Consider the following 16,906-nt stretch of genomic DNA (forward strand, 5'->3'; position numbering starts at 1 on the left):
CTGCCATGCGGCGCAGATTTCATATCAGGAAAACACCGAAGTGTTAATCTAACCTGGCCTTGGCTGAAGTCTGCTTGCGATTTGATTGAAATGTAATTTTCTCTACTGATCCGGCCCAAGAAAAACACAAGTTTTATTAAACAAAACATATTACAAATTATACACGCCGTGGTCTTAGACTGTATAAACGGAAAACGGCAATTTAAATTGATTTTAAGGTGCTTAAATTATGTTCTATAGTTTAATAGACCGGGAAACACTAATTATTGTATCCGACATAGACAGACAGTCATATATGATTTGGTTTCAGTTCAATTAATAAGAAAATAAACGTGCTAAACGTGATATACGTTTTTAATGCTTTTTTTTAATGTATTTTGTTTAAATGAACTATAAGGACCTTTAAAGTCTTCTAACGTGAAATACGATGTCCGCGGTATATTTGGTCCTTTTTGTCCTTCGGTGCTTCCCATTCCCCGTTCACCTGAGTTTGCGTTGAAAGGAATTCTGGGAAACGCACTGATTCGTTTTTTCCCTCGTTATATGGTAAGACATTACAGTCAGTTATAGAAGTTCACCTGCCGAATTAGTACAGATAATTATTATTATCTGTTAAAATCAGTGGCACATTCTCTTGTCTGTCGAGTAGCAACGAAAGTCTGGCTGGCTACCTTCTATGAATAAGCCACCTAAAACACTTACAAATTCCAAGTATTAACAGTGAAATCTATTTGGACAACGGTTACCCTGATCGGTGTATACATATCACCAGGCGCAATGAGGAAAACGACGTAGTGTACTTCCGTTTATTAAGTCGATCCTCTGCATTTCGCAGCATCTCCACTATTTAATTTGTGTGATGTTCACGGTACATTTGCAATATATCCATATATAGTGTTATGGTTATACACTATTATACATGTGCTATGTACATTAATATATAAAAGATTTTTGTTGAAATTGCTTTAAATGCACGCACAACATTACGCATTTAGTATACAGAACAAACCACAGTAGAATGTTTTGTTTTAATTTCCTCTTGCGATTGATTCATATTTTGCATGCATCGTACCTGGTTTGTCCTGTGTGAACATTATAATTTACCAGTTTTACCTACACCCACAGTGACTTTCATATATATATAGTTGACACATTGCCATGTAGACATCTGGATATCAACCGAGTGAATCCTGCCAATTATTTTGGCTACAGCACGGACTTTCCTGAAATCTCTGAAACGGTCTAGTCCACGTTTGTACTCCGTTTACATGATAACGGTCTTGCATTAGTATATAGTTCATGCATCTATAATGAGTACATGGGTATTACAACTTAAAATGGTTTATGTGGAATACCTTTTTGTCAGTATATACATTGTTCTCTTTCACACCTTCTATCCCTTCTATCATTGTGATGAGTAAAGACATCTTACCACACAAGCGAGATAAACTGGTTGAGATAATCTCACATAGTCATAGTGGGTAAATAGCATGTCTGAAAGGTATTCCTAGGTTGCCTATTCTCTGACGTTGTTTGTCCTGATCCTAATTAAGCTTCTTTTCTTAGTTTTTCTGTCCATGAAAGACCCCCTCCAAGTTTAAATAACAAAATCCCTGAGTAAACAAGTTGAAACCTTGTAAAAACATGTCTGTGACCCCTGTAGAGCAGATTGGCAAATGCTGAATGTAGACCAGTAAAGGGAACCTTCAGTATTTTCCCCTCGCAGGTCAGTGGCAATGGCTCAGCCCCCGTGCTCAGTGGAGCAGTACTACCTGGGCGTGGATGTCGGCACGGCCAGCGTGCGTGTGGCCCTCGTCACCCGGACTGGGCTGGTCAAGGCCACGGCTGAGGAGCCCATCCGCATATGGGAGCCGAGTCCAGGCCACTACGTCCAGTCATCTGACGACATCTGGGGGCAGTGCTGCCGCGCCATCAGGGTGGGTGCGTCTCAGTATGGGTGCGTCTCATTATTGCATCTCAGGGTGTGTCTCGTTACCGCGTCTCTGGGTGGATGCATCTCATTACCATGTGTCTGGGTGGGTGTGTCTCATTACTGGGTCTCTGGGTGGGTGTGTCTCGTTACTGGGTCTCTGGGTGGGTGTGTCTCGTTACTGGGTCTCTGCGTGGGTGTGTCTCGTTACTGGGTCTCTGCGTGGGTGTGTCTCGTTACTGGGTCTCTGGGTGGGTGTGTCTCGTTACTGGGTCTCTGGGTGGGTGTGTCTCGTTACTGCGTCTCTGGGTGTGTGTGTCTCGTTACTGGGTCTCTGGGTGGGTGTGTCTCGTTACTGCGTCTCTGGGTGTGTGTGTCTCGTTACTGGGTCTCTGGGTGGGTGTGTCTCGTTACTGCGTCTCTGGGTGTGTGTGTCTCGTTACTGGGTCTCAGGGTGGGCACGTCTCGCTGCTGGGTCTCTGGGTGGGTGTGTCTCGTTACTGGGTCTCTGGGTGGGTGTGTCTCGTTACTGAGTCTCTGGGTGGGTGTGTCTCGTTACTGGGTCTCTGGGTGGGTGTGTCTCGTTACTGGGTCTCTGGGTGGGTATGTTCTGTTGCTTTGTCTCTGGGTGGGTGCCTCTCTTTACTGCGCCTCAGGGTGGGCACGTCTCGCTGCATCTCAGAGTTGGTGCGTCTCTTTACTGCATCTCATTAAACTCGGCCCACCCAGCCATAAGCCTGATCCACCCAATCATAAACTTGGCCCACCCAGCCATAAGCCTGATCCACCCAATCATAAACTTGGCCCACCCAGCCATAAGCCTGATCCACCCAATCATAAACTTGGCCCACCTTTTTGGTAACTTAAAAAAAAAAAAAAAACAAGCCTAGCAACTAAGCTTTCTGCATGGAATTTTTTGAGTTTGAGTTGTATGAAAGCTGACTTCTATGCAGTCTGTGCGTTAGCAGTGGCTGCTGCTGGCCGGTGAGCTGCACGTGGGTGAGATGGTTTGTCCACCTACCAAGCAGTAAGCAATATTGTTTGGCCCACCTGTAAACTCTAGGGTCTGCCGTCCCGCCTCCCTGGCTCCATTAAACAGTCCTATGGCCCACCCTACATTTCACAGCAGGAGCCGGGCCTGATTGTTCTGCATGCTACCCCTTTGCAATTTGTTTACTTAGACATTTATACGTTTGGCAAAGGCTTGTGCCCAAAAAGGTAAATAAAAAATGCATTAAAAAGTAGACAGACTTCTGACATTCTAACATAATAAGTCTAGTAAGTCTCCTTTTTTTCTACTTTTTTATACAAGTTTTATACTTTAAGACTTTTTTATACGAGAGATGCTAAATCAGACAGTTGATTTCTTGGGGTATTTAAGGGTGGATTAGTGACATTTCACTGCAGTCTAATGCTGTCCCTAAAGACAAATAAAAATCCATGGCAGTTATAATACAGTGAAACAGGCAAAATACCCGAAGCATCTGTAGCTATGATCTGGGGCTTATCAAAGTTGCACTAGTCCTTAGTGATGTACTGAGCATGCGATTGGAGCCTTGGGGAGTCTTGCCTACAACCTTCATGAGTGCTGTCAGTCATGTCATTGTTTATTATGTTTTGAGGACTATTTCTCCTGCACCCTCTGATAATGAGGGATATCGGATTAGGTGACAATGTTAATGTTCTACCATAGCCTTTCATTTACGGTTCCTCTATAATTAGAGAAGCTAACATCGTTAATGGCTTTTGGGGGGGTGGGGTTGCAGAAGGTGACTCAGGCCGTTGAGAAGGTCCAAATCCGAGGGATCGGCTTTGACGCCACCTGCTCCCTCGTGGTTCTGGACGCCCACTTTGAGCCAGTAGCTGTCAACCGGGACGGTAAGTGACCAGTTGCCCCGCCGCCCACCACAGGCCTGGTGATGCGTGACTGGTAGAGTGCAAACCCAATGTTGCTCTAAAACCAGAGCAGCTGCGCACCTCTGCTGGCTGGGTCAAGGTGGCGTCCTTATGGACGCCTTCTAGGGCACCTCCTCCTCTGACTTTAAGGTATTAGGAGGTAGCTCCTGACCAGGTGCCTGAGTCTCTTGCTGGGGATCTGGCAGGCGAGGTTGAGGATCATCTGCAGAGCGGAATGCTGAGTCATGGCCTCGAGCTTTCCTGGGGATGCTGGTGGGTGGATGACATGGTGCTGGAAGTGTGTAGAGCTGTGGGTGAACAGAAAGGGGGACAGCAGTTAGACTAGAGGAGTAATAACAGAGGAGTGAGGCTGTCATGATGAAGTATGTCTCCCTCTCCTTTTGTGATCTAGACCATTGGTCAGGGCCTGGACTAGTTACAGAGGTCCTGAAGTTGTATTTGAGGATTGTGCAGCCGCATGTCTGCCGATAGACTGGAGTCCCATCTGGGTGCCTGATTCACCAGGAAGAGAATTATATGTAATGAGTGAACTGACATTTTGGATTTGGGTTTCCGGGGCACACAGTTAGAAACTTCAAGACATTCTTGTTCCATAAAAAAAAGGGTGTGTGGACAGTTTTGTAGAACATTATCGGCCATCAGAAGGTCCAACAGAACCGGAGCCTGGAAACAGAGAGTATAATGGCTTTGCTGTCCAGCCTTCTAATATGTTTTTCCTTATTTTGGAGATGTATGGAAAGTGGACGACACCTTTACTGAAAGCCCCACGTGGCTGAACCAGGCATAGCATCAGGAGCGCCAGGGGGAGGGGGACTCCTCTCCATCCCATTAACAGCTGAGTCAAATGCCTTGTTGCTTGTAGTCAGCCGAAACTACTTTTTACTTTGGGAGTTTTACTTTTCTTTAAGATGCCAGAATTGGCCTCATATCTTTGTTTCTGAAGACCTCAGATAACACATCAACCTCCGTCCCCCGGGAACCGTCAGAAGGGACTTTAAACGTACTGGTCTCGGCATCTTACAGTAGATTTTTCTGTTAATACCCATAATTCATTGGGTCAATCCATGCTTCAAGACTTGAAGGACGATAGAAGCTGGAGGACTATTTGCACCCACATGCAAAGTACCAGACTTCATTCATGCGGTTGTTTCACACCACCAATTACTAGTCAATGCTGCAGTTGCAGTTGCAGTTACAGTGTCCTGTGTGTGTCTGCAGGCCTACGGGACCACAACGTAGTGATGTGGATGGACCACCGCGCCTCGGAGCAGGCCGCCCGCATCACTGCCACAGGCCATAGCGTGCTGCACCGCATGGGGGGGACCATGTTCTTAGAGATGCAGCCCCCCAAGCTGCTGTGGCTAAAAGAGGTGAGGGCACCTTGCCAAGGGCCTTTCGCACCAGCGCTACTCCCCTCTTTGGATGTTCTACTGCTGGCCAGCAGATGGCATAGCACTTAAGGAACCAGGCTTGGGAACTGTACATAGCAGATTGTATAAAAGCAGCAGGGTGTGAGTTTACAGGATGCGGGACACAGTGTATGTGGTCCAGTGTGTGTTTGGCAGGTTGTGGTGTAAGGGGACGGGGTGTATAGGTCATGAACAGGTTCTCTTCTGCCCTTCAGAACCTGAGGGAGACATGCTGGGATCGAGCAGCTCATTTCATGGACCTCCCAGATTTCCTGTCCTGGAAGGCAACGGGCTCTCTGGCGAGGTAGGGCCATCTCACCACATTGCCAGTCAGGTGACCGTGGTGGTTTCTGTGGGGGGGGGAGTGGGTGCCCCCCCCCCTCTTCAGATGTAGACCTGGCTCCCGTCCACTGAAACCTGGGCGTGTTTCACCGAGCATGATGTCATCTGTGACTTAAGGAGACATATTAATCCTGGAGAGAGCGTCTCAAGCTGACGAAGCACAGAGCCCTGGGTGGGGGTCCTGGGGAGAGGGGGGGGGGGGTCCTGGAGTCTTGGAGTGGTGTCTGGAGGAATGCATTTGTGTGTAAATGTCCTCATGGAATTTGTGTCTGTATGAGTGGATTTCCCCACAGACCGACACAGTGTCATTTCATTCACTGGCTCCCAGTCACTTATTTTCCTTTAACCTGCATGAGACAGAGAGCTCACTGCTGTCCAGTTTCACGCCGGGTTGTGGGATGACCGGGGTCGTGCGGAGAACCCACACTCTGTTCTCAGGAACAGTATCACCACGGCCCACAGATTTCTCACTGCAGTCTGAGCTGGTGCTGTTTATATTATTACATGATAACCGAAAGTTTTGTTTTTTTCACTTGCATTGAACATTCCTATCCATAGATTGTAGGCTTGTTCAGAAGACTGGTACAAGCCCAGGGTTCTCAAAGAAACTATGATCAGGCTTTCTATAATGTTGGAGATTCCCTTGCTGCCTCATTTAGTCTTTCATCTTTGGGGCAGTACATGTAATATAGGAAATTATAGGAATTTTGTGACTTTTATTTGGAAAGGTTTTGGAAAGGGACCATCTGACAACAAAACAGTTTTTATGCCATGGAAGATTAGGAGCCATCTGACAATAAAACTGTTACCAAGATAGAGTAGGGACCATCTGACACAAAACAGTTTTTACATCCAAGTAGAGTTGGGACCGTCTGAGAACAAACCAAGTTTTACATCAAGGTAGAGCAGGAACCTGACAGCAAGACAGTTATTATACCAAGGTAGAGTAGGGGGTGTCTGACAGCAAGACAGTTATTATACCAAGGTAGAGTAGGGGCTGTCTGACAGCAAGACAGTTATTATACCAAGGTAGAGTAGGGGGTGTCTGACAGCAAGACAGTTATTATACCAAGGTAGAGTAGGGGCTGTCTGACAGCAAGACAGTTATTATACCAAGGTAGAGTAGGGGGTGTCTGACAGCAAGACAGTTATTATACCAAGGTAGAGTAGGGGCTGTCTGACAGCAAGACAGTTATTATACCAAGGTAGAGTAGGGGCTGTCTGACAGCAAGACAGTTATTATACCAAGGTAGAGTAGGGGGTGTCTGACAGCAAGACAGTTATTATACCAAGGTAGAGTAGGGGCTGTCTGACAGCAAGACAGTTATTATACCAAGGTAGAGTAGGGGGTGTCTGACAGCAAGACAGTTATTATACCAAGGTAGAGTAGGGGCTGTCTGACAGCAAGACAGTTATTATACCAAGGTAGAGTAGGGGCTGTCTGACAGCATGACAGTTATTATACCAAGGTAGAGTAGGGGCTGTCTGTCAGCATGACAGTTATTATACCAAGGTAGAGTAGGGGCTGTCTGACAGAAAGACAGTTTTTACACCAAGGTAGATTAGGGGCCGTTTGACAACAAAACAGCTTTTATGGCCAGGTGAGGTACTAAAGTAAAGTAAAATAAGTGAAATGCTTTTTGAGCTGGGCAGCGTAGGGGCTGTCTGACAGTTTGAAGCTTTTTCTTTACAGAATGCAGTTAATATGAAGAGTAGGACCAAACCTGACCCTCTAGTAACACCCCCCCCAGGATTGAAGGCGTCTGTTTTCCATCCTCGGAGTGGAACCCAGGCGCAGTCGTTTACCTGTGGGTGATCCCATCCCAGTGGACTGTCCCGTGTGCTTTTCATCGGAGAGAGGAAAAAGTAGGAGGTTGCGGGGGCCACTCCCCGTGCAGGGGGGGGGGACATTTCCAGCTCATAGACGATTAGATCGTCCCTGATGTCGAGAGAGAGAGAGAGAGAGGGAGGAATTGTTTTTGTGGCTTTTATCTGTTGTGGAGTAAAAAGTTCAGAGAGAGAAAAAAAAATTCTCCTTGTTTGCCCCCCACCTCCCTGACATCTCCCCCTCTTCACCTCCTGACCATCTCACTCCCCACCCCCGGTCTGTGGATGTCGGCTACGACCCCCAGGGTCAGCCTCTGCTCTCTAGCTGTGCTTCCATGCAGCTCGAGGTGAAAAACAGCTGCTCACTTCCTCGGGGGGCCCCGTACCTTAAGGTCTCTGTCAGCCTGGAGTCTTTGTCATGTTCCTATTATGATAGGATGCTTTCCCGCCGCACCAGGTATCCTGCTGCGGTACTTTTGATGCTCTCTCTTTTCCATTGTCTTTCGGTCGAGTACCAATACCAAAAGTTCCAGAACCTAAAGTGCCAAACCAACTGGGGTACTTTTTTGGTACTTTGGGGTGGGACTTCAAATGCTTTCTTTGTCGATTGGTTATGCAAATAGCCTGCCGCTGAAACACAAAACAGCTGCCGCCTTGAAAAAATTTGCAAACTCAGAAAACGATAAACTAAGTAAAAAAAAAAAAAAAACAGTAATGGATGTGTGGACAAATTAAGAGATCCACGTTTAAATTGCGATCTGGTCGGAAGAGCAGATATATCAAGATCAGGATGGAATGACGTGAAATAAAGTATTTTATGTACTATACGGCAGCATGGTAATACATTTTTCAAATATCACAGTGCGATTTTGTTTTGATAAACATTAGGATATTTATAAAGCAAAATAAATTCTCACAAAACCGCAAAGTGATTTAAACGGCACGGACGAAAATGATTATGATTATTTCGGAGAACGCATACAGCACTTATGCAAAAGCAGAGGAGGAAAACTTTTTCCTTTGACACAGTAAAATTGTTTTAGCAAAACTTGCACTATAATGTCCGTACAGAATTGAAGGTAAGAAAAAGCCTGAACTTAATCTACCTAACTAGCGATGTAAGAATTGCATGTGCATAACATGCTATGTTGGTATTAAACTTGCACATCGTCCAGCCTTATTGTATTCTACAGCCTTTTTTCGAATTCAGTACAAAATACTCCGCCTCGTGTTGTGATGTCATTCAGCACTGTCATTTTACACCAGTGGAAAACCAACACCTTGAAGTGACGTACTTTTGGTACCTTCTTAAAATACCAAAAGTATAGTACCTGGTACGGTGGAAAAACACGCACTGTGGCCTTGTGTGTTTTATATGCACAGAAAGGCCCTTAAAATACAGCGTGGCGACTCTTCTCAGCGTAGCGGGGAAGTGGCTGTCTGAGGCTTGCCAGCATAAGAGCGTGACTGCAGCTGGATATGAGGGGCAGCCAGATCTGCTGCCTCACGCTGTCGCTTCGATATAAATGAATTCAATCAGGAAAATAATGCAGCTAGAAAGGGGCACAGCGGTTAGGGTCACAAACTTGTAATTTTAAATTTGCTGAGAAAATATAGCATAAATGGGTAATAACAGTAGGACAGTTTGCGTGGTAGTTTTAATAGTTGAGTAAATGTGCATTTGTTATTTTTAAAGGAATTAGCTTGTCTTTTTAAAATTCTGTGTGAACGTGCTGGCTGCACAGGTGTTGCAGCACTGGGACCCTTTGCTTAAGGGTTAAACGTGCTTACAGGCCCATCTATCTGCCATAAACATGTGCACACACACACTAAGTGGAAACACACGGCTGTTGCTGGCCCGGAGCTGCTCCAATCAGATTGGCCCCTGAAGCTGTCTGCTTTTTCATTTTTTTTCCCCTTTTCTTGCGATCTCCTGTGGGACGGAGCCGCTCCCAGCTGCAGCCGCAGTCGCAGTGGGAAGTTTGTGCAGGGAAACCGCAGGCCGCTCGCCAGCTCCGACTCACCCCTACCCGTCTCACAGAGTCAGCTCGGGGGTCGCGGGGGCGGTGGGGGGTGGGGGGGGGTCCCTCCATTAACGTGAAGGCAGATGCCCAGGAATGCAGTGATAGCATTTGTGTTTTTGTAACATTCCCTGGCCACTGACACTTTTACGCAAATTGACTCGCAGTTCCCGCACTATTTCCTGCTGATAGCTTAAGCCGTCTCGACCTCCAGGACTGTCCTGCTAGCCGCCGCCCTGCACACCCCCTGAGCGTGCGTCCTTCTGCACGCACGTGTGTGAGGCTCTCCCTCATCCGCCATTGTAATTAAAAAAAAGTAGAAAGTTCAGGCAGGACGTACAAGGCCGCAGTTTATAGAAGAGTGGCCCAGTCGCCTGTCAGCTTGTTTAACTTTGTTTCTGCGTTTTGTGCAGGAATAAGCTGTTTCCCAGGCAACGCTTGCCGCTCCCTCCCTGATTAATGGCGATTAGCGATGGAGTGTTTTTCCCACGTATAGTGCAGGTGTGCAGCACGTTTCATTTGAATCGAGTTTATTTGTGCTCCCTGGTATGGCGCCCCCCCTCTGGGGGATGGGGGGGGGGATGGGGGTCTCTGTTTTTGTAGCTATCTGGGTTTCTGCTCAGCCTTCCGCCTTTTCTTGCTGCTCTCTCCCAGCGGCCGGTGATCCATGTGCGGATAATCGAAAGCAGGCAGCGTGCAGCCTCTGTGTGTGTGTGTGTGGGGGGGGGGGGGGTGTGTTTGTGGGTGTGTGTCTGTCTGTGTGTATGGGTGTGTGGGTGTGTCTGTGTATGTCTGTCTCTTTGTGTGTGTGTGTGTGTGTATGTGGGTGCATCTGTGTGGGTGTGTGGCTGTGTGTCTGTCTGTGTGGGGGTTATTTATATATTACATTGTGAGGACCAAAGCTCTCTCTCTGTCGCTCTTTCTCGCTCTCTCTGACACACACACAACACAGAACACACATACATAGACATTATGAAGTTTACCTCCCAGGTCCTTGGCAACAGTAACTGTTCATTGCAAAAATCACAAGATTGTAGCTACTTTTTTTTTATTTTTAACTTAAAATCTGTGCCAAACCTGTGCCTTCATCAGAATCCCCCCTAGAGCAAAGGTCTGCCTGCCCATCCTACCAGAAGAGACACTGCCTGCCATTTTGAAGCCTGTCGGAGGCTCTGCACCCCATTCAGCATGTGGCCTGTGTGCTTTCTGTGCTCCCTCCGCTGTCAGCTTAACGTCCACAGTGTGGGAAACAAGCTCTCATCAATCTTTGGGGGTGGGGGGTCTTTATGGTCCTCCAGGTCGGAGTAAGGTTTCCACATGCCTCTCACCTCCCCAAGGAGTTACAGTAGGAGCTGAACTGGGGCCTTGACACATGTGTTCAGGAGTGGGGTCTTGATTGATGCGTTCAGGAGTGGGGTCTTGAGTCATGTGTTCAGAAGTGAGGTCTTGATTGATGCGTTCAACAGTGTGGTCTTGATGTATTCAGGAGTGGGGTCTTGACTGCCGATGCTTGGACTGAGCTTTGACAAGCAGAGCACGGTTGTAGCTTTCTGCTCCCTGTAGGGTATTCAGAGGGGGTGTATGGAAGGGGGTGGTTCTGGATTAAATCCTGCATCTGCTGCTCTATGAACTCTGACTCCTGACTGCTGTAGATGTTTAGATCTGAGGTTTCCAGCTTTGAGGCTCCCAATGAGAGCAGGGAGGCTGCCTGTCTGTCCTGGAGACACTAAAGTCTGTAAACAGGACGTGTCTTCATGTTAATGTCGTTTCAAAGGGCTTTGGTGTTCGTTGTGCCAGGACGCTCCGTCTCTTATTGGTTTAGTGGTAATTACAGACCATAATAACACATGGAAGGTTTTTTTCAGCTCGGTTATTTTGCTGGGTTTGACATATGTCAACCTAGCTGCACCGAACAGTGAGTTGGGTGATAAAAACAATTTGGTGAAAAGCGTGATCATCAGATGAAGGCGGAGCCTCCTTAGGTGTAGTCATGCACCCATGTGAAATTTTTTACCAATACTGAAAACTGTAATTTTTTGTTGATGGGGTGGGGGGTGGTTGTGAAGACCAGTGACAAGGCAGCATGGGCTAAAAAAACAACACTTGAAAGCTCTGGTTTAAGTGCCCTTTGTTTGGCTTGGGGGTCACCCAGCCCCCCATGCTTGACTATGTGTCATGTCCTCTCCTCTCAATGAACTTCTGAGTCCCGGTCAGAGTCCCTGTGGCTGGCATGTAGGTGGCGTGAGTCGCAATATAATCCAGAGTGGGGGGGTTGGTTTCACCTCATAAGCGAGTGTCTAGTCAAACCAATCCCTGTACCCCCCCCCCCCCCCCCAAACAAACTGGAGTGGCAAACACCTGCTACCGCCTCCTACTGGCAATTGCTGAAATTCCTCTACTGTGCAGAGCAGAATTTGCCTTGACAGTATAATGAAAAATTCACCCCGTTCACAATAACAAATTTGATGGCTTTGCACCTTTTACTGTGGCAAAAATAAAAGCTCTCGGCTCTCTATATTGCAAGGTAAATGTAGCACGTCACCTCATCTGTTGTTTCGGCAGGTGTGACCTGTTGGGGGGGTGTGACCTTTTCCCGGAGCCGTATGTTTCTTTTCCATCAGGGACAGAAGTTAAAGTTGTAGCGGTGGCCCCCGCTCAGTTCAGCTGTGTGGCACTTAAGACCATCTTGGGATTCAGGTGGGCCTCTCCAAGCCTGGGGGGGTGATTTCCCCCACCTGCGGCTGCAGAACAATGCAGGCGATTTGCGGGAAACCCCCTGAGAAAAAATGTGACCACAAAACATGAGAGGAAATCCCGCTGCTTGTGGTCTCCAATTGCTCTTGACCGTAGAAGATTATACTTGACTAGTGGAGAGCAGTTTACCAACGTTACAGCAGGGGTTACGCTATAATCGGGTCCTGGTTTTGATTATGGACCAGTACCATTCTCTTTAGGAACGTGGTTCTATGCAGGAAGGGAATTTAGGAAACTAAAACTTGGAAAAAGATCAGAAGTCTAAATGGCAGGAATGAATCTTACGGAGATGGGCTGCGTCCGAAATCGCATACTTATTTGGTAGGTAGTAGGCGAGATGTAGTATGTGGTGTGAGCATGTCTGAATCCTCAGTATGAATGAGACAGTACCTGGATGACATACTGCATTCCACATACTGCAACCGGTGGACACTGTGCCACAAGGCCACTGGAGAGGCACGCAGACATGAAGAACATTGCTTGCACAGAAATTTTTGTCAAGATGGCAAAGGAAGTGCCATTTCTGTACAAATTTTTGTAGAAAACACAACCCAAGTACATAAATTCACATGGATATATTTTTTTAAGGGGTGGCACATTGCCACAGTGTGGAGTTTGCATGTTCTCTTCGTGTCATCATGGGGTACTCTGGTTTCCCCCCACAGTTCAGAAACATGATGAGGCTACTTGGACTTACTAAATTGCCCATTGTTGTGTGTGTGTGTGTGTGTGCGTGTGTGTGTGTGTCCGTGTCCGTGTCCTCTCATGGGTCGGTGCCCCGTCTTGGGTTATTCCCTACCTTGCACCCATAGCTTCCGGGATAGGCTCTCGACCACCTGTGACCCTGAATAGGACAAGATATTTTTTTATATGATGATAGCATTTAGCAATTCACAACTTTCGTTGGGGTCAAGCTATGTGATTGGTGAGCATCCAGGGCAGGTAAAGTGTGCGATGGCAACCACACTGCATCCAATTGCATGCATACTGTACTCCTGCATGCAAATACAGTACATACTGCATTGAAGGTTGAGTAGTAGACGTCTAACATAATGCAGTATGTGCTGTGTAAGTATGCAATTTCCGACTCACTCTTGGTCTCTGCACCCCTGCAGGTCGCTGTGCACCCTGGTTTGCAAATGGACCTACTGCCCACAGGATGGCTGGGACAGCAGCTTCTGGAGAACCATCGGCCTGGAGGACCTGCTGGCTGATAATTACGCCAAAATAGGTATGACCCCCCTCTGCTGCTAGCGTTTCTCACAGCAAATAATTCTGTCTGTTTATATTTAATTTTACTAATTTAATGATTTGAGATAGGGGGGGGCGTTATGACCTCAGATTATTATCATGGTATTTTTCACTTTTTGGACGGTGACGGTATTATATCGCGTTTACGTTTTTGCAAGTTTTGTTATGTGTCATAAGTAATGTTCATTTAAAATAAAACGCAGGGTTGCCAACTTCGGTCAGCTGGCTGGAGTGAAATTTTCATTTCGAGACAAGTCTGCACACACATGCAAACGCACTTACATGTATGTAACCATTTTATTACCTTCTAAATAGTCTGTAGGGTTCGCAAACTACCCCAACGATATTGATGTCGGCAATTTTAGGTTTGTAATGGAATAATATATATTTGCTGTAAGATTTCTAGCATGAGCGTGAGTTTGAAAGCCTGAGTGTCACGCCAGATGCGTGAGAATTGCCAACCCTGAAAACGTAAGTTTTTTGTTTCACATGAGTTGATTTTGACATTACTTTATACAGTTGTTGAAAAATCTTTTACAAACATGAAATCACCAATTTATCCAGCATTTTATAAAATACTGCGTTTTGAAAACTTTTCAGCTGTGGGACTTCAGGACAGAGCAGCCGCTCTTAGGAACATTACGGCTTTTTGTTAGATTCGCTGCTGTTATTAACACTAATGATGCATTAGTGCAAATAAAATGACTGCATAAGCCGAATTACAGCTTGCTTGGAGTTAGAGTTTGACGTTCATGGGAAACGGGTGGTTCTAGTGTAAACTGGGTATTTCTGCCTTTTACCACACGCCTTGTATGAAGGCAGCAGCGCATATATATGCTGATTTGGAAAATATGTTTTATTTTAATTTGCTACTATATATTAAACAAAATAACCTGTTATTATATACAGTATATATAAACCAGATTCTTGGTTAAATGTGTATAATTACACAAAATCTGTTTATTTTGAATTTGTGAATTTACTATTGCATCAAACTGACACAACGCAGACAAACTAGTTACATATGCTATTTAACGACATGTATTTATATTAAAAATGAGGCTTTGAAGAAAATAAAATGCTTTATTTTTATAAATATGCTGTTGTATAATTAAAATGCTGAATTCTCACGGTGTTAACGGTATAGTGTAAATCCATATCGTGGCGGACAATCGCACCGGTAATACCTATGACACCGGTGTAACGCCCACCCCTAATTTGAGAGCAGTCGCTTGAAATGTTACTTGAAATGTTTTTGAGTCACTTTATCGGCCTCCCTTCTACAGGTGAGTCCTACACGTATGGGAATTACATGCTTTGCCCTTTAGGTATGAGTGTGACCCCCCCCCACCTCTCCCTGGCTTGCAGTGGTGGCTTCCTCCTGAGGGTTGCCCTCCCTGTTCAGCGTGACTTGGGGAGGGCTCAGGGTTTCCCAGACGCGTGGTTTCACGCTCGTCTTGGGGGCCTCAGGGTTTCCCAGACGCGCGGTTTCACGCTCGTCTCGAAGGGGGTGCGAGGGCTCAGGGTTTCCCAGATGCTTGGTTCACTCACAGTCGCTGACACCCCCCCCCCCACTGTGGTAACTCGGCTGCGAGCTGATGAAGGCGCCCTCGGCCCTGGCCCCCACGTCAGATGCTGCTGTGGCGTCCCACCCACAGATGCGTCACAGCGCGGGGGCTGCAAGTGGAAACGAAAGCTAAGACCTCCCTGCTCTCCCAGCAGATAGGGCCACTCAGGGTAGAGTCATAAGAAATTCATGGCCGCCCAATCGCTGCACTGCGTTGATGTCATGTGATGTCATCAACCAATCGTATGATAGGACTGCATTCACGAGTGGCAAGAAACAAACAGAAAACAAATCAATTTCTAAACTGCTAATAATGCTTAGTACTTAAGAACAGTACATTTTACATATATCAGCTGTTTTACACGACATCATTATTGGACACACTTAAGAAAGAAAGTGTTTGTTATTGTGATTGTAGTTTTCCTTGCTGGCCATGTGTTAAACCTGTCCAAAAGCAGAACAAAGCGGATGGTTGTTATGCTTTGTGGAAATGCTGACTCAGATTTTTTGCAGGTGTGGATGTTCTTGGCTGAAGGTTCATGCTGTTCCTGGTCCAATCTTAGAGAGTAAAGTCCCTGGACATGTTGTCTTTCAGACATAAAAGGGATAAGACTGATGTGACTAATGTTTGTGTGGGCGGGGCTTGCAGGTAATGTCGAGCCGTGGCAGGTCAAGGGGGGGGGGAGCATTTTAAGGTGTTTGAGGGATGTTTCTGGGCCCTTGGGCCAAATAGGTCCTGGGCTGGGCCCATTCAGTCAGATTCTGGTTGTTCATTAAAAGAAACAAAGTCATTATTCAGCGTTATCAGTTTAAGGCTCTTTTTATCTGCGGTTTAAACCTCAAGATCTCTGTATGGGGTCTGTCAGTGATTTATGAAAGAATGGGCAGGTAAACTGGAGTAAACATTACTTTTATCGGTGGTACCAGCTGGCCTGGAGTTCAGTTCTGTTTTTCCTCATTCTAGATTGAACCATGGAAGGATTTTTACTAGGGTTTTCATAACCAGAACCACATCACCGAGGTTTGCCCTGCTCACGTGTTTAATTCGTTTCACGTGTTGGGAGTTTGCAGACATCTAATCCTTCCTTCCTTTTGATTTTAGAGCTACAGCACCCCCCCCCCCCCCCCCCCACCCCCTCCCGCCCCGCAAAGCCCTCCTAGTATAACATCTGGCTAGTGGAAGTGGACCTGAGGGGAGTGAATGTGTTTCTGTTTTAGCCAAATGGGCTTGCGTTTGCGGCAGGATCGCCGCGTTATTCTCACTGGAAGGGGAGGGGAGGCTGAGGTAGAGCAGCGGACGGCAGGAAAAGGCCGCCGCCGTGTTTAGCTTGTTGGGAGCGACATATCATGGCTAAAAGAGGAATTAAATGAGGAATTAATAATTCGGGGGATTCTGAATGCCGGTTATGGCGGACACTGTGGCTCAGTGGGTAGTGCTGTCTCCTCACATCGCTGGCCTACGTGCGTGAAATTGGCGTCGTCTTCACGTATCACGCAGGTTTCTGTCCAAAGATGCACAGTTAAGCTAATAGGTGTTTCTGAATTGTCTGTCGCCCGTGATTTTGTGTGTGTGTGTGTGTGTGTGTGGGTGTGTGTGTGTGTGGGTGTGGCCTGCGATGGACCTGTCCGGGGTGCAGCCTTGTTCCCTGTGATTTTGACAGAGAGGATTATGGGTGGATAAAAATCAGTTGCTGATAACATTGGTTAGGTTTTCTGCCTCAGGGCTGTACTGAGTGCAGGTCACATGACCTGAGCCATCCGGACTGGGCCTGTCGCCTCGACGACGATTTTAACATCCTAGCAGTACAGCCAGGGTTGGGAACAGCCTGTTCTAGATACAAAAGGATCTTAGGGGGGCGGAGTTGCGCAAGGGAAACTTTGGGGGAGG

The 16,906-nt window shown here is 46.7% G+C and overlaps 1 protein-coding gene across 5 annotated transcripts in view; it reads left to right on the forward strand.

The window, feature by feature from the left end:
- Positions 1-467: 467 nt before the first annotated feature.
- The window catches only part of fggy (FGGY carbohydrate kinase domain containing), a 33,832-nt gene continuing 17,393 nt past the window's right edge, over positions 468-16,906 (forward strand). For 4 of the 5 annotated variants that reach the window (XM_023818821.2, XM_023818823.2, XM_072704017.1 and 1 more), the window contains exons 1-6: positions 468-546; positions 1,727-1,937; positions 3,697-3,808; positions 5,066-5,217; positions 5,472-5,560; positions 13,316-13,431. In XM_023818821.2, the coding sequence (XP_023674589.2) occupies positions 1,737-1,937; positions 3,697-3,808; positions 5,066-5,217; positions 5,472-5,560; positions 13,316-13,431 (670 nt within the window). In that variant the 5' untranslated portion in view covers positions 468-546; positions 1,727-1,736. Of the gene's footprint in view, positions 547-1,726; positions 1,942-3,696; positions 3,809-5,065; positions 5,218-5,471; positions 5,561-13,315; positions 13,432-16,906 lie in introns of all 5 variants that reach the window. The other variant, XM_023818822.2, reaches the window with a different exon arrangement.

This window comes from Paramormyrops kingsleyae, chromosome 21, assembly GCF_048594095.1.
Source record: "Paramormyrops kingsleyae isolate MSU_618 chromosome 21, PKINGS_0.4, whole genome shotgun sequence".
Lineage (NCBI taxonomy): Eukaryota > Metazoa > Chordata > Actinopteri > Osteoglossiformes > Mormyridae > Paramormyrops > Paramormyrops kingsleyae.